Below are 24,423 nucleotides of genomic sequence, written 5' to 3' on the forward strand. Positions count from 1 at the left end.
AGTCAGAGGTGTGATTGTTTTTGACTTGAGAGACGATAACAAGACACTACAAGTGTGTAACACCACTCCCAGCGCCAGAGTCACAGTCTGGCTGTCTCTCTCTCTCTTATCATTCAGACTTTCCAACATTCCTGGTGTCTTTATGCTTTTTAAGCCTCACATTCTCAGTGCACTTGACCAGTAAGGGCATCCAGAGGCCTGTAAAAACACGCTGAGTTCAGTGGGCTCTCCGTTCCTCAATACTTTCCGCTTGATTAATCTTTAATGGGGAATGAGTGGACTACAACTGCAACGCAGCGAAGAAATAAAATCAACAGACCCCCCTATGCCCTCACACCTACGTCTCACTGGAGCCGGAGGATGCTCAGAAACCTCTATCAGAGCTGATGTGATCTGAGTAGAGAGCCTGCTGATCACAAGAGATAACATTATCGTTTGGTTTATTTGGCCTCTTTAAATCATTACTGTAATGGTAGTCTCTGAATAATTTGCAATTTGCAAACAATATACTGCTTAGCTGGGTGGCAACTTGCAACTCAGCCACCCATTTAACCACAGAGTATCAAATATACCTTGAGTTTATTTTTCTCAGCATCCTAAAGGGAGGATGATGATATCCTTTTAACTACTGTTCACAGAAGCTTACATGTATGCACTGAGCCTAAGCCCGAAAGTTGTTCCTGCTCTTTGCCTAACCAGCCCAGGGCAGTAACTGCCTGACTGAAACCTGTTTTGATGATGCACAGCAGGCTGGAAGGCACTCCTATACACTGGGGGAGAACGCTTGCATGACGGTTTCGGGTAATGAGTAAACAGAAGATAGTGCAAGATTGGTGAAATACTGTAACTTGAAACAACTGTTTGTGTATCACTGATTAAACAAGAAGTTTGGAAAGCCTCTCTTTACCCAACAGTTTGTCCTTTATTATATGTAAGATTCTCAGTAGGGGTGCAACTAATGACTATTTTCATTATTGATCAGTCTAAGTATTATTGTTTAAATGAATTGGAAATATCAGGAAAGTGTGAAAATTGTCTTCTTCGATTAGTCTGTCAACAGACAATTATTCAGTGAGGATTTTGATAATCAAAATAATCATATCAAGATAAATACCAAATATTTGCTGGTTGTAGCTTCTCAGTTGTGCGAGTATGAAGCTTTTCTGTTAAGGGTAGTGGAGCAGAGACGACTGGCTGAGTGAGTTTGAAGTCTTTATTCTAAAATTATGCAGGCAAAAACAAAAGTTGACTGATCTGAGCAAAACAGTATATATAGGACAAAACTGAACAAAGGATCCAACAGAAACTGCACTGAAACTACAGCTAAACTCCAAACTGAACTAATGAATGAATGGGGAACACGTGACTGGACAGGCGAACAGGTAGGAAGCAGATTGGTTGGAGGAAACAAAGGAGCAGGGCTGACAATGCTGAAACAGGTCAGGTGTGTAGATGGGCAAAGGAGGGAAAATCAGTACCCAGGGAAAAATAGGGAAAACTAAAACCCCAATAAACAATTATTTCCAATAAACTGACACACAAAACCATAGCATGAAACATAACCCCAACACACAATACTTCAACATCCCCTTTATGTAACAAACAAAACCAAAAACCTATAAACACATGACATCTATGACAATTTCATGGAAGTAAACTTTGGATTTTGTACTGATTTGTAAAAACTAAGAAAATTCGAATTGCATTTTTAAAAACTGTTTTCTTACATTTTATATCTGAAAAATTATTAATTCACAGTGAGAATAATAATTAGTTGCAACCCTGGTTTTATCCAAGCACCAGACAGATAGATACAATCACAGAGTGTCACATGTAATATTTTAATTTCCTGTTTTTGAAGATTGATGCAAGTTTTGCTTTTCAAATAGTGTCTGAACACAAGAACAGCTAATCACTGAATGCAGTTTGTCATCATGCTGTCTGACATGTGACTGCCATGTTGGACTTTTCCAAGCTCTGGAAATAAACAAATCCACAGACAGTTACTGGCATGTCTGTGGGGGTATTTTTGGACAGTGCAGGGTACCGGTCTGTCTGTCTGGAGCCTGATGAGCTCGACAGCAGAATCACAGAGAACATCATCAGCCTGTCCTCAGCTTCAAGTTAGGGATGAGCCTGCAGCCTGTCTGTCGAGCAATACCTGATAATCCCAGGGATTACAGTCAATGGGCTGAGTCTAAATAGACGTTTTTCATGTTAAGAATCAAACACTGTGTGGGATAAAATTATTATATAGTCTTTGTGTGTCATCGTACTGTAAATTATAAACACCACTAGACAGCATTTAGCATATTTCAGTGATTTCTTAACTGACCACTCCTATGAGAGGATGAGGGTTTCAATTCACTCACTAATACAAGCAAATTAATATATTTAAACTGCAAATAAGGACACACATGTACCTTGCTTTTTGCTGTTTTTCATCAAAGAAATCACTATAAATGTATTTTTTAGCTCACAAATATGACTGCTGCACATAGCTGATATGGCACCTACGGAAATACAGATGAATGCATACCTAATATTGTAGATAACTATAATTATTTCGGCATTGGATGAATTAATCCCCTTTGTGTTCTGGGCATTTCCTCTTCCCCCTCCTCCTCTTGCAAATGATCTCCAGCTCTGAACTTCTTGAATAATGATGGTCTCATGCACAGAGCTGCACTTCATTGCACCCTGACCCTCTGAGTGGCTATGTGTGACATTATGGAAACTCTGGAGGACAGCCGGCAGTCCTGGCTGCTGGGCTGAATGTCTTGGTTCTTGAGCAGGCAAGCAGCTGTGCTCCATCCCTGGAGCTCAGCACTCCGTGAGTCATATTATTACACAAAGGGTCAACAAGCTGAGGAGGAAATGGCTGCCCATGTGTTACAGTAGCTATGAGAGGAGATGAAAGAAACAAAAGGAAGCATTACACAAGGTTCAGCAATAGCGCAGGGAAGGATAACATAATTTCTCATGAGATAGATTTATCTTTTCTCTGTGCTATTTATTTATCTTTCCCTTCTTTCTTTCCCTCCTGGATGTTCTCATCTCAGATAGCCCATTAGTCAAGGCGGCCGCGTTTAGGTCACCGGCAGTCAGGGGCCGTGTTAAGCAGGGGGTGGGCAGAAGTGCTTCATGAAAGGCGGCCAGCCACACTGACAGGAACACACATGCTGTAATTACCACACAGAATATCTGCTTTCCTCAGTGTCACAGTGAAACACACACACACAGACACACACACACTTAAACAGACACGTACACAGACACTTACACAGACACATACACTCACACACAGAAATGCAGACTGCCACCTGAGCCATGTGGGCATGCGCCTGCTGCTCCGTCTGTTTTTACGTGGATACAAAATTCGAGCAGCCCACATGTGCTCCCTCTCATAAACAAGAAAACAAACACTTCTGGAGGCCCCAGAGGACATAGCTTCCCAGTCCCTCTGATGTTTTATCTCTCTCAGAGGAGCCTGTAAATGCGACCATGGATACAGCTATGACCAGAGCATCACCACACATTCCTTCATGTCAGCTTATAACACTGAGCACCAGGCAAAAGTGTATAATCTGCTTAAATAGCACGTCCACTGCTGAGCAGCACGGCACGCTGCTGAAAGGCTGTATGTGGCTTTTACTCCGTTAATGTGGCAAAGGCATAATCAGAGTGATAAGTTATTAGGGATTGAACATTCACTGGATAAAATTAAAAGGAGTCTTTTGATACACAGTGGAAAAAAAGAGCACTTAAGGCTTTTGATGGGCTCACATTGACTCAGATTACAAACCCTGTCTTAAACCCTGCCATGCTGTGCTACTGACAGGAAAATTGAGCTATTATAATGACGTATAGAGAATGAAAGGATGAAATTAAGATTTGAGCAGTTTTGTTAGTGAGCATAAAGAAATACAAACGGTTTGATGGATTGAGGATACATTCATATTAATCAGAGTAAGGCACAATATTATCATAAATTGTTAGAATGTCAACTTTTTCAATGTCATTACCGAAATGTGTGTATTTTTAGTGGAGTTTACTTGTAATAGTGTTATTATGATTCATTTTTCAAATATACTAAATCATTCAAAGACATAACATAGAATAAACAAACAGTGTGACTCATTGACACGCTTTCAATAGTTTTTGGACAACAACAGATCTGCAACTCAGAGGAATGCGATATATCAGGCTTTGGATATGAACACACTTGTAAGTAGGAGTAGTCATTTCATTGTTGATATGGGTCTGCACATGAGATTTGTGCATGAGAAAAATATAGCAATTCAAGAGCCATATTCTTTAAATGACATACAAGATATACAGTACGTTTGTTGACTAACTTTAACTACTGTTGCTGTAAATGGAACCTCATATAAATTGGATAAGCTTTAAATCTCCCAAAAGTTAAGCTGATTCTATATAGTGTGCATCCATAATTAAAATATTGCAAAGGGAAAGAGAGATCCCACAGATAATAAAGAAATGTGTGTGTGTGTGTGTGTGTGTGTGTGTGTGTGTGTGTGTGTGTATATGTATGTGCATGATGAACTAGTGTGATTCTGTGTATAGATGCGTGTGGGCATGTCTATGATTGAGTGAGTTTGCGTATGGGAATTCCAACAGCTCTGACCCTGTGACCCCTCCTATTGTTTCTCAGCTGACCAGAGGCATATTGGGGGCTGAAGAGGGGTCCTGTGGTAGGGGCCAGGGCAGAATGTAGCTGGAAAGCGCAGCAGCTGCCTCAACCAATAGGCAAAGAGATAAGGGGATTGAGGGGTTGAGGCGAGTAAAAGTGTGGGGGTAGAGGAGGAGGAGGAGGGTGGGGAAGGGGGCTTCGCTGAGAGCGTGTTATAAGAGCAGCAAGTATTCACTAGATTGAAAACTGGGAAAGGGGACAGAAGGGGTAGACTGAAGCAGAAGCGTACATCTGTGCTTTTCCCACCCCCTCCCAACACCCCACCCTTCGAGGCATTGTGTTGTGAGTAAGGGTTGTCGGTGGCACCCTTGGGACGTGACCCACTATAGTCCTTAGGGGAAGCAGACACACAAACGCCAACTGTGTCACACTTTTAAAACCACCACAGCGTTCTCATTATATGCTAAACACTCAGCTAAGTATGCACATATGGCGATATAAAGCAGTCCTGGAGGTGAATTAAGGCACTGTTTTTGTCTGTTGCACAAAGACATGCTTTAATTGTGCCAAAATCTGTAGCCTCTGTTTTCATTGACCTGAAGTAACATGATCTATGGCACCATGCAAAGGAATACATTTACACAGTAGGAAGTTATTGATCCTAAGTTAAGTTGCTTCAAGGGCACATATAGACTTGACCAGATGAATGGGGAGCTTTCTTATCCTTTTTTAAAAAAAATGAATAACTGACTAAACACTATCAGTAGGTACTTTGATGGATCTGACTTGGACACAGCTCACATTATACAGTGATATCTTTCTCTGTATGAATATTTGAAGTCAAAACATAAGTCTGTTGAGTCTGTGAAGAGTATTTTCACTTATCAAAGCATCCTTTCTCTTCCATTTTGTGCTTTATTTATGTTCCCCCAGTAGATATTCAGATAGAAGCAAACTTATTCTTCTGTACTCTGAACTAATAAATACACATCAAAAATACTAGCTCATCTTAAAAAAACTTGTAATTTTGTGTGTGTGAACCTTCCATGTGGACATTGCAGAAATCCTTCACTATACATTACTCATATTCTTGCAGGTTTTAAACATGTCCTAACATGTAACACAGTCTTCAGCCAGCCAGTAACTGTAATATCATTACTGAAACTACTACATTATTTGGAGTAGCAATGTAATTAAAAGAAAACATTACTCAAGTACTTTCCATGTTTTTGGAATATTTATTTTGAAGAGACAGAAGTTAATGTACCCTGACACCAAAATCAGGCATACGTTGATGTGCAGCAGCAGCAGCAGCAGTGGTTGTTGCAGTGAATGCTTGAGTCATGCAGGCAGACAGGAAACCCACTCTGGGAACTTGGGGCTCTGTGTGTTTTCTCTTGGTCCACTCCCTCTGCTGAGTGCAACAGAACCCAATGCAGCTCCAGCTTTGATCAGCCCACTTCAAACAGCCATACTGACTGGTTCTGCTGCTCCCAAAGCTATCGCTCAGTCCCTCTGGCCCCCCCACCTCCATGGGAGCGAAACCCTCTCAGCATCTGTCTGCTACCCATCCAAGCGTAAGGGGATACAGGGCGAGAGGCCGTCTTTCACCTCCATCCTTCACCCCCCACCTGCACCTCGCTCACACACACTCGACAGGTCCCATCATTTATGGATGACTTTATTTATAAACAAGATCCAATGCCCTCTGTTTCTCACTGCTGCTGCTTTTGTGGAAGTGAAATTGCACTTGAAGTAGTGCCATGTCTCCCTGCTGGTCTCCCAGGGGGGGGTCGCAGAGTGGGCTGTGGGATAGATAGCACCATGATAGAGATGTGTTTGGATGGTTATGCATTGGAGAAAGTGGAGTCGATGGAGCCGAGGATGTCCTTTTCCACTCACAAGTTTTTCTTTTATACGGCTATGTAGCTGCAGCCTGAATATTTTCAGTTCTTCTTTCATATTAGACCGCTGTGGACAGAGAACCAGCAGTCAGTGTTATTACAAGTTTTAATGAAAATCCCTGAGCAGGAGTGCAAGTTTTGAAAGGAGAGAGTATGAGATTGAAAGGTGTGTAGGAGTGCAAATAAAGGATGTGATCTCTGCTGTTTTACAGGTGAAAAGGAATAATAAAAGAGATGAATTGGAATACTGTGTGAGTGTATGTGAGGTGATGGTAGTGCCTGGGGAGGAGTGGGAGATTTTCAAAGCAGAATTCATTGTGACATGGCAATCACCACTACTTGGTCAAAGAATTAGAGTGGGTGTCTAACGTTGGCAGTAAACTCCAAACTATTTGGCTTGATCTCAAAGACTGTTGAAAATAGAGCTGTAGAACAAACACCAAACCCAATAGAGCTTGAAGTTTTTTTTCCTATTAATGGTGTCTTTACCAGATGGAGGCGCTATTAACAGTTTATTAGACTAACAGACATTTTTACAACATAAGTTTTTCAGTATCCCTATCTCTGAGAAATCACCTTTATATACTATTATACTAGTCATAAATACTTTACATTGACAGGCATAATAGCTGATTGGAGTATGTTCACAAGCCACAGTTTTTTGAATTAATAAAGCGCGACAGTTATGTGGATGACGGGTGTACAAAATACAGGATGTTCATACCAGAGACAGAGGTTCAGGTGGTTGGTTCAGGCAACAACAGCACCATTTTCACATTCTGCCAGTGCCTAAACATTACCATAAAATGTTACACAATGCAATTATTCTATTTCAAGAAAAGATATTTTGGGATGAAAAGGAAATTTGTCATCACAGCTCATTTTACTGATACTCTTAGAGTCAACATTTTCTAGTCAAATGTTGATAGAAAATATAACACAAGTGGTATTGCTTTTTCCCTCAAAATGTATTGCTGTTGTGATTTGAAATTTGCAGTATATGAGTATAATTTACAGGATTTAGATTTATTATATTAGACTGTCTAGGATCTGAAAATTCACCAGGTGGCAGATAGCGATGCACACCCCAGTCAAATCTACGAGGATTGTCTGCTTGCACATATTTGACTGTTCAACACAGTGTATTGCCGGATGATGTTGGACTGCATCGTGGCAAAAGTTGAGCCAGATTCATTTTTTTTGTTGGATGTGTGACAGTGCTCTGTGTTGTCACAGTGGTGCCATCAAATAAATGAGGGGACTGCGTTTTCTCAAGCTGTGCTAATGTTAGTCTGGATGCAGACATTAAAATAATGATGCTGTAATCTCTAGTCTACAAACAATAACTTTAAATGACACGAATGATAACATGAGTTTAGGAGGTTTGAGCAAAGTCTGTGCACACTGCATTAATCAAAGCGAAACATAGTGGGGGGTTTTTTGTCACAAATTCATCTGGATATCCGTGCAAAGCAGTGACTCGTCCATCCCCAGGGAAGGACAGATGAGGTCCACAAGGCCTTTGTCTGATCTGATCAACACATCATCTTCTAAGAAGTGAAACTGGGTGTTCCAAGTAACTTTCTTTCTTTAGAAAAAATACTCCTTCCCTTTCCGAGACCCTCTCGTCTTTTTTAAACGTTCAAGTTGAGCAACCAGACAAGAACAAATAAAGCAAAGGGATTTGCAGTTTGTCTTGGGGATGTCAGACCCAGCTGAGGTCCAACGCTGATTGGTTTGGGCAGTGAAAGAGGTTGTGCAGAGAACAAATTATATTCAAGTCAGCATCTGGTGCTCTTTAACAGGCTCTTGTCTGTTTTTTACTGCGTCATTTAGTGGATCTTGTCCAAACAGTCTGCTGCTGCTGCTTTGACGAGACTCAACTGTTCTGGTGCGAGAGGCGCAGAGCTTGAGGAGACGCAGAAACAGATAAAAACAGGTTCTGTGTGCTCCCTGTGCACAGCCAACAGACGTTCACAGATACTTGACTTCCTCACAAAAACAAACGCAGGGTAGTGTTTGTATTATAACATCTAAACACATGAACATCTCCAAGGAATTAAGAGTGTCACTGGGGGGGGGTGGTGGTGGGAGGGGGGTACAAAGATATAGACTGTCACACCAAATCTGAAGTTATTTTGAAGTCCTAAGTTAAAGAGTAAAACCAAAATAGAGACATGATTGGTGTTTCTTTTAAACAAAGACAGTGAATATATAGATTGACAGAAGAAGTGAGCAACAAAAGAAGCAGAGAGATCTTTAAAAGCAAAGCACGACATGAACAGACACCAAGATCAAACAACAGGAGATGAAATGCATAGCTCTTTCTCCAGTAGAATGAAAGTGTGTGTGTCTGTGTGTGTCTGTGTGTGTGTGATTATAAAGGAAGAGCTTGCGGGTGAGCAGAAACTGAAAGCGGACACACTACTCCATCTCCATACCCCCGAGGGCGAGCAGTAGACAGACAGTAATGCTTCTCTGTCCCCTTGCCTGTGTGCTCTCAGCGCTGTGGCCGGCCCCGCTTTTAAACCTGGGATTGGACGACAGACACAAGCATTAAGTCCTCGGCAACAGAGCTGAGAGCAGATCCGTGGAAGGTGCTCGACGCCCTTCAAAGGCTGCACTTCCTCCAGAGGGTAAGCACGGGGGCTTTGATCAATATCCTCTGTGTGAAGACTGCCGACATGGAAGGTTAATGGCCATTTAACCCAGTGTCACCTCCACTGTCCCGGCTGTGCGCTAACACCTTTGAAAACTTGACACAGCCATCTCTATTACAGATCAACAGCTTTATCGGTGTGTGTGTGTGTTTATGTGCGTGAGAGGTATATATATACTTGTACCGCCTATATGTCGGACCGCATGAGCAACCAGTGATCTAAGCCCCAGTCCAGCGTGCAGGCCAGCTGAGGTTGCTTCATTAAAGGCTTTTCAAATGGCTTGTTTCACTGATTTTTCACCCATAGATTCACTGCCTCGAGCTCCTTACACGAAGGCTGTGTCTGATAGCGTGAGTTGAGTATATCTAAGCCCTAAATCATCTGTTTATGTGCCTTTTCTATACTGTACAAAATCTCAATAATTCACATGATGGTGTAATCTAAAAGTTGAACATTTCAGATATTTAGACCTCAGTGGTGGTCATTTTGAAGTTCTACCGCAGGTGGGCTATTTAAAGGAACAAGTAAGCTCATCTATGTCCAGCTGTTACCAGGAAAAACCAAACACTGGATAAAAATTCATTTGACACGTTTCCCTCAGAAGCAATCATAAATGTATTAAAAATTAATGGATCTAAATGAGAATAATGGGCTCACATTTTTAAGAATATGTCTGTGGAAGACCATGAAATCTAAAAATCCCTATTAAGCCTTTGTATCATTAAATTAAATGCTGCACTGTCTTCTGTCCCAGACATTGTCATATTAAGACATATTAGGATCAATGAATGTAAAATAATATCCTTCTGTATGTACTAACATATTCTTGAGTCATGTAACTGAGAGGAATGGAAGATTGTGCTCCTTGCCCATGTTTGCAGTTGTGTATAAAACAGTGAAGTCTGTGCTGAGTGTGATACTGTAGCATGGTTTTACCTCCCTAGTGACAAAGCAAAAGCCTCCTTTAAAGCTATAGCTTTCTTTAAAGGACCATACAAACAATTTAACATGTTTTGACTGAATTTCTGCTTTTGTATCATTCCTGGCATTATTCATTATTGCCTATTAATTTCCTTATTGTATGAAAATCAATTAGCAAACTTTCTCAAGTTGTGTAATCCCTCATAGTTAACCTCACATCTACATTAATATTGGTCACATTATTGTAATGAAGCATTGCCGTGACAACTTTTCAACATCAGTCTACACTTAAACTTCATTACCACGTGATGATAATGTCACATTCACTAAAATTAATGCAGACTTGATTTTCGCTCTGATGGATTACACAACACAAGTTTCAAGAGGCTGCTAATTGATTTTCTTATCATGTGGAAATTAATGGAAACTAATTGCTTCCTGGAACAGAAAAATACATCTAAAAACCTAAAAGTATGCAGTGTGGATTTGAGAGCAAAATGTAAAGCCTGCTAACACACTGGTGTGACAATTTATAGCTGTTACTCCTTAACAACCGGTGTTAGATTTCTATCAGAAGTCCCCACTGGCTTTATGCCAATCCTTAAGGTTAATTTTCCCACCTGGAGTGTGAGTTAAAAATTTCTGCCAGGGGGAATAAGTGGCACCATATGCAGCAGTCGGTATTAGATTCTGAATTTGGGACTGTAAAAGAAAGTTTTGTGTAGGCTTGTACCAACATAATAAAACACACACTGTCTTGCACAGTAGAGTGGGGTTCACTGGGTCAAAGTACCCCCCCCCCCCCCTTCTCTCCAAGTGCGTTTTGGCAGTGGTCTCTATTTGAGTACTCTGATTTTGTAGCAGCCCTAAGCGTCCCACATCTCTGACCGGACATTCAGCAATGAAAAGTCTGCCGAACTTCTTGAAGAATGGTGCCCCAACCCTCCTCTTCTCTGCTTTTAGTCACCTCAAATCATCAATGCACCGGAGTCATTAGCCTCCACCATCCCCTCACTCTCCTGCTCCCTTCCTCCTTTCTTGCTTTCAGGGCCTCACAATGAAGCCATTTGCATCCTTCCAGGTTGCTACGATACTCGGCCACCCCAACTTGAAATGTTTTGCCATTGCTTTGAAGGTTGATTTCAAGAGAAAAACAGCTGCAGGAGAATAAAAAAAGACACAGTGTATGTGCTGCTGAATGTGTTGTGTTTCTAAGATTGCGGCTAACTCAGTCACACTGTTTTCATTTATTTGGTGACATTTAAGAGGGTGTTTGTTCCTCAAACCCTGCCTTTGTTTGTGTGCATGGGTGTTTTTCAGAGTGTCTATATAGCCTAATGAGGCTGTTAGTTGCTGTTGATTCTTCGCCATATGTTCATGAACATATCAGAAAGCCTCCAGGCAAAGACGATGCTTTTCCCCTCACTCATAATGGTTTGCTTTTAAGCTTTGTCTGCAACGAGCATGCAACAAACCAAGAGAGAAAGAGAAAATTCCTACTGTGATGGTACAGATTAATGCACTGAAGACTAGGAGGCTTTGTTAGATGCTAATGTACACTTCTTCTGCACCATTTATGTTTTATTTTTTTTAGCTTTATTTCATTGTTTGCTCTCTTAAGTTGTCACAGAAGAGGAGTTGAATGAGCAGATAGAGAGCTGTCATGATTTAGACAGTTTGTCCCTATGGGGGTACGGGGCAGGAGGCATTGAATGAAGTCATACCACAAACCCTCAAGCATTATTACTGTATATTAGCGCTCCACTAAGTTCTTGTCCGCCTCAGCATCCTCTGGGATATTTCTGGCCTTTGATGAAGACGGCTGGCGAGGAACTCTTTCCTCCCACCTCTGTCATCTCTGCTCGTTGGAGCCTCCTGAGTGGCGCTGCAGCGTGGCTCAGTACTAATTAGCCCTGTGGAAATAAAGGCAGAAATCCACTTTCTACTGTGAGAGATCGCCAATGCTAATGCTAATGCTTGAGGTGGGGTTTGGGAGGGGTGTTTTATGTCTGTCCTTGGCACAGTGTGGCAGGCTCCCACTCCTTGCCAGACGTGATGATTTTTAGTGGTTCCTGCCAGACTGCGCTTCGCTCCCTCACCCTGCTGCCCCATTCATCTCATTCTGCCTCTGTCTGAAATTCAATTGACCTTTTGTTCCACCTCACAGTGAATGGGCACAGGCCAGCTCCACCAATAGCCAACTCAGAGCTCTCATACTTCTTTATTTGATCTGTCCTGCCGTGTCCAGTGCTTTCATTACCTACCCAAACAACCACTGCACACTCTCTCTCCTCAACTCTGCTGTAGAGCTACATCCTCTTTTATCTCTGGTCATGTCTCTCTGCTGGTAGCGTATTTGGCACTGGAAACCTTTTAAAGAGATGTTACAAAAAGCAGGCCGGCAGGCCGAATCATAATATTTATTTTAAAAAGTAATGGAACAGCAGCAAAAATGAACCCTGGGAAGTTCAACAAACAAGTTAAGCCAAAACGAACAAATAAAATCTGCAGTCTCACAGTAAACTGCCACCTACTCTTTTCACTACTGATCACTGAGTGGCATTTTACCCTCTCAAAATACCAGTGGTTAGTTAGTCTCACCTAACTGGAACCTACCACGTGCTCAGGTAAGTATGGGGGTGGGTGAGCTACACAGATACAAGGCTCTCTGTCTCTTTTCCTGTCCACCTCGTCCAGGTACTTTCCCCAACTCCCAAGACCTGTGATCCTCAAGCTGTCCACCAGATGCCCTCAGATATTCCCTCCTTTCCCCATCTACATACCTGTTCCCACCTCTCATTTGTCTGTAGTTATCTGGCCAACTTATTCTGTTGTGTTTGTGACATCTACATAATGAAATTAAAGGCAGATCTAGAGTTTTAGTATGACACACTGCTGTCTTTACTCTAGGGTTTCAGCCCAGAGAAAATGTGTAGAAATTGAATGCACATAGGCAACCACCTAACAGATGTGCTAAAGAACACATGGGGCTATAACTGCACTGAGAAAAATAGGTCCGTAAACTACACCTGCTCCCCTTGTAGATAACTGCACTGTAGAGACTGTCATAACAAAACAATCTATCCCAGTACCAAACACATATAATATATAAAAAGTTGTGTTTCTACTGTCCATAACAATGTACATTACAAAACTAGTGTCTTGGGGGTCAGTCTGTGCCTTTCAGCCTCTAGACCTGCAGAGTAGCAGGGGTCCTGTCAAGGGCAAGAGTCTCTGTTGCAGGTGTCATGTTGATGTTAGTGGCGTGATCGTCACTGGGGGTTATATCTGAAAATGGTGAGGTGTTGTTCTTTGGCTGTATCCAGAATCTGATTTACATGATGTCTCCAACATCCACTGTGTGTGTGTCTGATTCTTATGGCTATCCTACCATGGGTCCACTTTTCTTCTTGGTAGTTTGCTGGGACTTCCTGTCCAATCTCAGAGTTTCTCTCTTGCAGATTTGAGATTTCTGTTGATGAACAGCATTGCAGATGTTTGGTTTGTCGTTGCATGACTGGAATTTTGGATATGCGAAGAGGAAGTCATCCCGCATCCCTTTGTTCGTCTCACTGCAGGTTTTCTTCGTCTCTCTCATTTAACTGTCAGTGCAGCCGGTGACTTCTTTGCACGTCTCAGTCTGTACTCATTGCCAATTTGTTGTCTTTTTTGACAACTGTAATGAAATTAAAGGCGGACCTGGAGTCTCAGTATGACACACTGCTCTCTTTGCTTCAGGGTTTCAGCACAGAGAAATCGTGTATGAATGCACGTAGGCAACCACTTAACAGATATGCTACAGAACACAGGGGAGTACAACTGCACTAAAGAAAATAGGTCCATACTCTGTAGCTTCCCTCATCAGACACTCACTACTTATACTAGTCAATTTTCATTGTTTTTTATCAGATTTTTAGGTTTCATCCTGTTGCTTTATAGCCTCTGTATTCTGCTCTGAGACCTGTTATTTGCCTGTTTTGGACCTTGACTGTGTATTGGATTTTTGATTTTTGCCTGTTCTTTGTCAGATTTGTTTGCTTGTTTGGACTGCCTTCTCTGGTTTTGACCCATGTCTGCCTCACCACCCCATAAGCCTTTGTTCCTTGATTTTGTGTTATAAATCATTGAACTGCATCTAGCTCTGCCTCAGATGTCTGTATTTGGGTCCCTCCCCTCTATCCCTGTTGCACTTCTTACACCGGCATAAAGAACACCACACTGGATTTCTCTGTTATTGCTGACAATCACAATCTACTTTAAGCACACTAACAGTTCATAAGTGCACCAAATTCAACAAAATGTCATTTACTACAGAACAGTTTTGCCTATCTTCCTACATCCTAACAATGTACCCACTGGTGAGAGGACCTAATAATGCAAACCTGATCTATCCCCAAGAATATACAGAATGACTCTTGACTGAAAACAATAATGATTTAACATATAAATATAAAACAGTAATAATATCAATGAACTGGGCATAGTAAAAAGGGAGAGGAGCCTTTTTACATCCTCCTTTCTTCTTTTCATTAGATTCTTGACCATTATGGTGATTGGCTTTTATTTGTGCCTGCCCTGCTTGTCTTAAACACAGCACTTTTTCTCCTTTCGCCTCCCTCAGAGGACTTTGCAGAAGTGCTGAGGTAGCTTCCCTATCGCTCAGGGTACAAGTTTTGAAGAATTGCTTCGCTGTGACAAGGTCTGTTGTGACCGTGACCTGCCAATCATTTAGATCTCTGGGATTGACAAATTGATCCCAACAGCCTCATTCCAGCCTCTAATTGCATTTTATGTCAAACAAGCACCACTGTCTCAATGTTCCTTCATCTGACATCTCTTCCCCTTCATCTTTAATTCCCTGGTTGCTTCTTTCATCATTGCATACTTCTACACCATGTCCACGCCCCAGCGTCAAAGTCATTAAATCTTTTCTGTCCCCTCTCCACCCCTGCATGTGTCCTCTTTTCTTCTCCAGCTCTAACCTCAGTACAGGTCTGCTGCACTGCGATACATACTAAAGACCAACTTCAGCAGCTACAGCACCTCATCTGTGACCACTACCAATCAGAGCTTGCTGTCATACAATGTGTGCTTTGCTGACTGTTGGACTTGGCATTGCAGGATTTGGGTTTTTTTTTGAGGGAGGACAGCGTGGGTAAATGTGAATGTTAGTCTTGCTCTCTCAGCAGTACAACACAGTAGCAATCTTATATGAACAATATGGGCAAGGACAAGGGCTTTTTGATAATGCCCTGTTCTTCTATATTACACTGAAAATATGTTTCTGTATTTTAAAGGTGTAGAAAACACAAGTGTTTTCATCAAAGATTTTGCTCAACTTTTCAGTTTAAAGGCACTACCCTGTGAATGTTTTTAACACTAGGTGTGCTGAAGAGCAACATTTTGACAGCAGGATCCCTGCATTGTTTGTTATTTTGTTCCACCTCTACATGTATGGGTACACACATGTAAGTCAATGATGCTGTTACACTTTAAATCGCAAGAATAGATGTGGGCCAACAAACAACTTTCTTCACAACCAATGATTACAAAGAAACAGGATTTTCATGCCCATGCGTGAGTCAGCTAGCTCAGATTGAAGAGGATGCTCACGCTTTATAAGACCAAAGGTTCTGAAAGCCTTTTTTATTTGGCATCCAGTTTTCCATGAAGTCAATAATGCAATGAATGTTTCAAAAAAGTATATGGCAGGGTAGGCATTCAAGATATTTATTAGCCCTTGATGAAATAGAAGAGAAATACCAAATTTAAACAAAACTCTTTCACTCATGTCTATGTGGAAAAAAAATACATCAATCTTTAACATGCAGCTCGTGATGCTGTGACGGGCAGCATGTTGCATTGTTCGTATTGGGGAGGGAGCAGGTCAACATAGGACCACCACCTGAATGACTGGGGCTGCAGGCCGCGTGTAGCTATTGTCATGGTTTCATTCCATCATTAACAAAGAAAGCATAGTGATGCTAAAACAGGCTGTAGCACCATTGTGCAGACTCCATTTACTCTGCCAAACAAAGGCACATAGCACTTTAACATGCTGACTGCCCACTGTGTCAGATCTGGTATGAAACACGGTAACAGCAACTATAAAGATAATCTACAATTATTACCCAGTTTATGTGACTTTGAGGGATTAAATGCGTCAAATGTTTTATGTACCAAAATGTGCAGCATTAATTAACAAAATGTGATTTGCAGATTTATAGCACTGCACATTGCACATTGGTAGCAGTTGTAGGTGTGAAATGGAGTGATTGCCACAAATCTGTGACTTTTCATGATGCTACAATTATGCAGTCATGATTCTGTTTCTATCAAAAAGTAAGAGTTCAGGTCCATGCCAGTTCCCAGGGGATACAGGAGAGAGGGTGCCCACAGCCACAGCCACATTTCCCAGAGAGCCCAGATATTTTTACAAGCCTCCTAATGAGAGCTGTAAGAGAGCAAGAGCCTTGTAACCGAGCAGCTTGTGAAAGTACAGAGGCGCCACTCTGCCTTCAAATTTGATCAAGGTACCGAAATGAAAAGCGAGAGCGGTGCAATCCGTGTGAGTGCATGTGAACCTCAGAACAGTTAGAAAAATGTTTTAAAACAAGGACCATTTGCAAGAGAGACAGGATGAGGGATGAGTCGAGAGAATTAAGGGGTTCAACCTTTAGTTTGGCCTTTGTGCCGGCATTCGCTGTCGTTTCAAGATGATTATGGATTGTGTGCACAAGTCCTCTGGTCCTCAACCCACTATAATTCACTTTTGAGTGTGCGTGTGTGTATGTGTGTGTGCTTCTCTGAGTAACCCCTCGACATTCCTTGTGAAGCACTGTGATAAAGGGAGGCCACAGCTGTGTGCATGTGGATGCCCAAGAGACAAAGATACTCAAATATGTGCACACAACTGTTAAAATCAGGACTCATTTGAATCTGGAGAGCGCATTCAAGCTGCAGTATGTCCAAGTTCATGTCACAGCCACTGCTTTAATGGGATATACATGTAATAATGACCTCTAGATCACCTTTCCTACATGTGCAGTATGTTTCTAATTGACAGAATGAGCCATATGGTTGGGACGCGGAGCCTCATGGGGTTAAATCAGGTTAAAAACAAGTACACACAGGAATTACTCAGAAGACACCATGACCTCATGCCATATGTTATTGTGTGTCCGCAGGTTCCTCTTATTATGACAATGTGAGGCCACTGGCATATCCTGATTCTGATGCAGTTCTCATCTGTTTCGACATCAGCCGCCCAGAGACTTTGGACAGTGTCATAAAAAAGGTCAGTGGGGTTTTATTTGTTTTGTTTTTTTTCTATTTCAATTCCTCCTCTCGACACTTCAGATCAGCATTTGATATTTGCTGTGACACTGGAGAACTAACTGGGAAAAAATCAGTTTCTTTCCTGATCAGCATTTTGTATCTGCTCAGATTTCTGTGCCAGCAGCCTGCATGGCTTTATGGCTCAACAATAGAGCAAATCAGCACAAAGGTTAGAGGCTTCTATTCCTTTATCTCATCAAAATGTCTATAGATACTTGACCCTCATTCCTCTGAAGAATGGAAGGGCAGAGTTAAGAATAAGAAATGAGGCTTTGCAGCTTGGTGGGTTAGAGAAGAATATCAGCTACGCAAATTAGCCACACCAGCCATATCAAAGAGGAGCTGTTGCAGAGCCTGTTCACTTATCCTGAGCTTGAGTAGTAGAAATTACATTTCTGTTGGCATTTAAAATTTTAAGACTGAGTTAAAGGCTCAACATTTAGCCAGATGGTGTGACACTGAGGTTGAGATTGGGGTGGTGGCCTGGCCAGGCGGGATTGTGGTCATGGTCTTGTTTTTACAGTCAGTGGCAGACTGCCACACATACTGTGAAATCCCTGTTGTATATAGTACCAGTCAAACGCTTGGACACACCTTCCCATTCCGTTGAATGAGAAAGTGTGTCCAAACTTTTGACTGTTACTGTATGTAGAAACTCCCATCTTAATGGCTTTGTTTTCGTGCATGTGTGTCATGTAAAACAGGCCTATGCCTTTTTAGTGGTCTCTCATCTTGAAGCCATGTGTTTGTGTGTTTGCCTTTGAACTGTGCTCCTTGTGGGCCACAGGCAGTTCTCACGGCTGGCCTGTTGACGTGTTTAGTGGTCTAAAGGGAGTTCCTAAAATACCCCTGAAGACTTTGTAGATCTAACCCGAGACACCTTTTTTTAACCCACAAATATCTCACAAGCCTCAGTGCACTCAGTCAACAGGGGGAAGCAGAGGTGCCGTCAGGCTTTTTGATTTTCCCATGAATCCCTTGGCAGGGGGTCGCCATGACCTCTGACACCTAGCTGTCGCCCTGGTAATCTCTGAAATTCAGCGGCACATGGAAAACCTATTGGACAATCGCCATCTCAAATTAGACTCTTGACCTCCAGGGACAAGCAGGTTACCAAGGTTGCTGGATGACAGCTGGGGAGGAGAGTGGGTTAAACAATCAAAGCTTTTGATTGGATGTTATTGGCAGGATAGGGATGGGCTTAAAAGGTCAAAGGTTGTTATCTACACAAAGGATGAATGGACACCCTGACATTCTGCACATGGCATGTGGAGTATTTCAGGGCTGTCAGCTACTGCTGTGTATTTATGTCACAGAAAGAAGAAACTGTGTTAGTGCAGCTGAGTTTCAGAAATGACATTTAATCTCAAGGTGATTTTAAAAGGAAGACTGCTCAACCTTTTCAGAGCAGAACCTGAAAATAGATTTGTTGATGGTGACAGTGTGAAGAAAGTACTTCAGGTACTGCAGAAACCTGAACCAAGCTGGCATGAATAAAGTTGTTATGTTCTCACATGGTTCTTTAGCTTGTGTAATGAAAGTTTAATTTCACAGTGAAGCAGTCAACAGTGCATGGGATTATGAAAAAAATATGGTTTGCCTTTATAACAACAGTGTTGCTATATAAGGGGGGCCACAAAAATCCTGGAATTGTTAAAAAAAAAACAACTGTCATTATAAATTTTTCAGTCATACCTTTCTAATCCCCTTCAAAGTACTCTCATTGAGATGCGATACACTTGTCCCATTTCTCCCATTCCTAGAAACATTTCCTGTAGTCATCTTTTGTCACTGTGTCCAAATCCTCCTTCCTGGACTTCTTCGGCAGTGGCGAATCTCCCCTTCAATTCCGATTTTAGTTTCACTAAGCTGTAAGAATATGCTAGCAAGCTGTAAACCCAATAAGTATACTCTATTCTCTATGTACTGTCCATGGCTTCCGGGAATTTTTGGGTCCCCCCTTATACATATAAAAAGTGAGCTATACGTTATCAGGCTGAAACTCACAAATACAGCTAAACAACACACCACCACAGCTAACCAGGCAACATCTTCAAATTGCCATTTATCCATAAACTAGCTCAAAATCCAGAGATATTAAATCAACAATTATGTGAAACAGCAAATCTTCACATTATGTTTTGGCTTTCTGCTTAATAAACAGCTGGAACAACTATCAGAAAAGCCAATTAGTTTTATGTTGGTCAACCAATTGATACATTTCTTTGGGTGTATGAATGGATGAACCTCAATGTCAGTAATGCTGGCATTATTAGATTAAACAATTTAAAAGAAACTCTTATATACATGTAAGTAGGGCTCCAACTAACAAGTATTTTCATTATTGATCAATTTGTTGATTAAAATATCAGTTGAAAAATGTTGATCACTGTTTCCCAAAGCCCAAGATGACGTCTTCAAACAGTCCACAACCCAAATATTCTGTTTACTATTATAAAAGACTAAATAAACCAGAACATATTCACATTGAAGAAGCTGGAACGGGAGAATTTTTTTTCTCTGATTATCAAAATAGTTGGTGATTATTTTAATACTTGGCAACTAATTGAATTGTTGCAAATCTACATGTAAGACCTTTGCATTTTCCCTTTGACTCTTTAACCTGACAAATGTCTGCCTTTAAGACAGCATTAATCTCCCTAAGCTCAGGTGTCAGAAGCCAAAGGTTATCACTGTATCTCAGTAGCTCATTAGTCACATCAGACAGCTCTTCACTGTCCTTTCCAGTATTTGGCATTATCAGTGATGTCTTTCTGTCTCTCTGCCCGTTCATGTCTCCACAGTGGCAAGGAGAGACGCAGGAGTTTTGTCCCAATGCCAAAGTGGTGCTGGTTGGCTGTAAACTGGACATGAGGACAGACGTCAACACCCTGAGGGAACTTTCCAAGCAGCGACTCATCCCTGTCACCCACGAGCAGGTGAGAACCAGCGCGTGATGGATATGTGAGGAGAAAGGGTCGGGATGGATAATGAGAGAGGGACTTAGAAGAAGCCCTGGGAAGGAAGTCAGCTTTAAAAACAACAGCGGATGCAGAAAAGAAATTAGAAAGCAATCCAGCAATAATATGCAATTTTTCCATCTAGGATCAGCAGTGGCATCTCCTCTCTGGTAAAGTCCCACAGGAAGGGAGTGTGAGAGGAGGCTCATGCAACACAATCAACTGCAGCAGAATAAGAGCTGTGTGTGTGAAACCCCTCGGGGACATGTTGCTGGGGTTGGCGTATTGACCGAAATTTGCTGACAGACGATGTAAGGTTGCGTATGGCAAAGGCAGATGGAGAGGCAGAGGTGGTTGGTAGAGTTTATATCTAGGGACATATTTTTTCCCCCCGAAATGAAATATTCATACAGATATAGGGATTTTCAAAATGCAGGATGAATAGAAAAACGGACATTGACAAATGAGTGAGCCCTTTTATTGCATACCGCCATGACCTCTAAGCCAAGGGGATGGGGAGAAGAGGGAGGGGATGATAAACTGTTCTGTAAATCTGTGAATTTTAATCAGCTTTTAGCGTGTTCATTTTGTGTGCTCCCGTGTTGGACATACTGAAAGTGGAGGGGCTTTTTCACCAACACACAAAAGCCCTCAGAACAAAGGAGCCTTTTTTCTACTCCGCTGTCTGAGAGCTTGCAGGAGGCTAAAAGCATGCAGCCTCCCCAAAAAAATAAATAAATAAAAAATCAGCAACTGAAACACAGACAGTTTATGTAAGTAAAATACATTAACAAAAGATGGATTGGCAAACCGCAGAGCTAATGTAAAATAACTAGAAAGGCCTACATTAAACTATTGTTTTACTCCTCAGTCACAGTTTTCATCTGAGGCAGCTACCGTTTGTCTCGCTAACATAGCCAGAAAATGTGTATCACACAGCAGATGCTCAAGCTGTGCACAATAAACATTTTGGTGCTCTAATCCAATAGCCTCTGTTGCTATCCTGTTGTTGATCTTAAATTGAATTCCAACACAGCTGAGGAGTCAGTGAGGAGTGACCACTGGGTGAACTCCAGACGTTTCCGCACTAATCTGCCTGAGATCCGATCGAGCTTTTCCGCTTGTCACGACAATCTTTACCTCAGGCCCCCCCCCCCCCTCCTCCCACCACCACATCCACCCCTGAATCTAAATCTGCCGTTCCACCTAATGAGAACTTCATTGCTTCTTATATGTGGCTCATTGCACAACCGTGATAAAAATCAAACCACATCCACTGCGGATGAAAAGCGCTCTCTGTGTTGGAGAGCATGAGATTTTAGGGTCATGGGACATGCAGTCCTATCTTGTTTGTTACAACCTTTGCTTGTGTTGATCCTACGAGAATGTGGGTTTAAAGTCTGATCATGAAACAAAAGAAGAGACCACACCGTACTGAGACACAGAGGGAATTTGAAATTAAATTTGACTCTGATTTGATCTCAGGCAAACAATTTACAGTCTCAATTAACTGGGTGTATTGTAACATTACTCAGGGGTGAGCTCTAGTACTGGATGAGTTCTGTAAGAGTTAAGTCTCTTCACTCTAAATAGCTCCATAGACCATGTCAACACTGGCCCGGTGGGCTCTGTGCTGCTGCTGTTACCACAGACTGATAAGTCGGAGCATCTGCATAATTCATGCTTCAGATGGAGGAGCTTCGTCTGTCTCCAGACATGTTTAGATCATTGACATTCACTCTACAGACGAGATCAACATGTTTGTCTCAGATGTGCTGCTCTTTTGAGAGCATGGGACTTCCGCTGTTGAAATGTGGTGCTTATTAATTCCAGTGTACAATGAAGAATGGGATTCATATCATTAGATTTAACACAGCACCTTAATGTGGAGTAAACTCATGTCCAACATAACCACTAAAAGGGTGAGGATACAAGAGAGTGCTATTAGAAAATAAGCTCAATACAAAACTATTGAAAACTGCTGAAAGGAGAAGAAGAGTAATGCATTGTGAAGATGTCAAAAGTTGTACAGGCTCATGTTTTTTGCTAGTAAGGTGTTGCAAACATCTCTAAACATCTACATTTGCCTCTCTGTGTTGCAGGGCAGCACAATAGGTCGACAGATTGGAGCGGTGGCCTACGTAGAGTGCACTTCCAAGGTTTCCGAGAACAGTGTTCGAGACGTGTTCCACATCACCACGGTGGCGTCGGTGCGGAGGCCACACAAGCCGCAGCTAAAACGCAGCAGTTCCCGCAGGGGGCTGAAGCGGGTGTCGCAGCTCCCCCTGCCGCCCCTGCCGGGCCGGACTGAGCAAATCGACCAGCCCCCGGTCATGAGGAAGGACCGGGCCAAGAGCTGTGTGCTCATGTAGAGACCGATCATAAATACTGTATATAAATATGTATATACTTAAACACAGAAATATATAAGAGAGGAAGTCTATTTATTGTTTTTTTTGTTTGTATTTTTTTCCTCGTATTTTCATTTTTTGCACTGCAGAGGAGTGATGAAAAAAAAACAGCGCTGTGGAAACAAATGCTTTGGATTTTTTTTTCCTTTTTTTAATTTTTTGCGTGTGTGCATATTTTCTAAGCTGTTTACATATTTGTGTTGTTTTGAAATGATGGCAAATTGGACTAACCCTCCGGACATGAGGAAGCTGTGATAGTGGAAGTGTCGTCTAGTGCCGGGTATTAAAGAGGAATTAATTTCCTGAAACCGCTCTCACAAAAGGATGGCAGAGGTGATGGAGCAGAGAGTGGAGAGAATGAGGAAGAACCATGTTGACGTCTGAGGATGAAGCTCATTTTCAAAGACTGTGTTGCTCAGCGGACATGATGACTTTTGTCCATTTGCACTGCCTGAAGATGCTTCCAGTCGCCATATTTGAGAGGAAAACCTGTATGTATAGTAATGCTGAAAAGGGATTCTACTGATCAGATGAACAATGGCTCAAACCAAACATTAGGAGCTAGAGCTGTGTTTTTGTTACGGCAATATTGTGAAGGTGCGTGCGAGCATTACTACCACAAGTGCATTTTAGAGAAGAAAAGTCACAAAATACAGTATCTGATTTTCTTTTGTTCATTTAACACAGTTTTTCTCATCAACTCCAATCATGTCAGTTTGATTCTCTCAAGTTAATGCTGTTATCGCTATTTTAAAGATGTTTCTTTGTGGAAAATAAAGTGGTTAAATGTTAGGGTTATTTTGTTGTACTTTCACTAAAGTCTAAAATAAAGCAACAGCTTGACTGCATAGGGAAAGGATCATTCCTGGCTGAAGTTCCCATCCTTTTGTCTTATTGCAATGGCATCAGAGATTTAGAGCATTCCCATAAATACAAACTGTAACCGACTGTCTCACGGAGCAAATGTATCATTCAAAATGCTCCATCTTGACTCTACAGCTTTGCTACCCACATGCTTTCCTCTACAAGCTCTCAAACGTCAAATCAGTTAATCACAACTGTCCATTTCCCGTGTTTATGCCATCTTTTTGCTCTCATGTTGCCGTGCAAGTCAAACAGCACTGCAGCCTCTGGAATGAGTCAGTCTTTTAAGGTAATGTGCACTCTGTGCGGACCTCTCAGCTGGCAAAAAACAAAACTGAACTGCATTGCAGCAGCACCAGAACAGTGATGTAGTGTTTTTAAATGACCGACTCCATGCTGTTTAAGGTTCTTCAAATCTATTCAGTACGACAGATGACATGACATGTGAGCTCTTTCATCTGCAGAGAATGGTTTTGCTATCCAGTTGATTTTGGGACTCCAGACCTTTCAAAGTTTTTTTTTCTTTTGAGCTGCCTCAGTAAAGTAGTCCATTAGTCAGTTTCTGTCTGGAGTGCTTTTGCTGTTGGCAAGCTTCTGTATCTTGACAGCATTTAGGTGGAGGTGAGAGTGGACAGACCCATCTACTGTTAAGTCAAAACACTTTGGCAGCAAGTGAAAGCTTTACCTTAATAACTGTCAGGGTTGTCTGAT

At 41.8% G+C, this 24,423-nt stretch overlaps 1 protein-coding gene across 1 annotated transcript in view; it reads left to right on the plus strand.

Annotated features, from left to right (window-relative positions):
- The window catches only part of rnd2 (Rho family GTPase 2), a 28,372-nt gene extending 4,825 nt beyond the window's left edge, over positions 1-23,547 (plus strand). The window contains exons 3-5 of the mRNA XM_053337948.1: positions 17,327-17,436; positions 20,282-20,416; positions 22,540-23,547. Of these exons, the coding sequence (XP_053193923.1) occupies positions 17,327-17,436; positions 20,282-20,416; positions 22,540-22,809 (515 nt within the window). The 3' untranslated portion in view covers positions 22,810-23,547. The remainder of the gene's footprint in view (positions 1-17,326; positions 17,437-20,281; positions 20,417-22,539) is intronic.
- Positions 23,548-24,423: the final 876 nt, after the last annotated feature.

The sequence above is a fragment of the Scomber japonicus genome, chromosome 18, assembly GCF_027409825.1.
Source record: "Scomber japonicus isolate fScoJap1 chromosome 18, fScoJap1.pri, whole genome shotgun sequence".
NCBI classification, from domain to species: domain Eukaryota; kingdom Metazoa; phylum Chordata; class Actinopteri; order Scombriformes; family Scombridae; genus Scomber; species Scomber japonicus.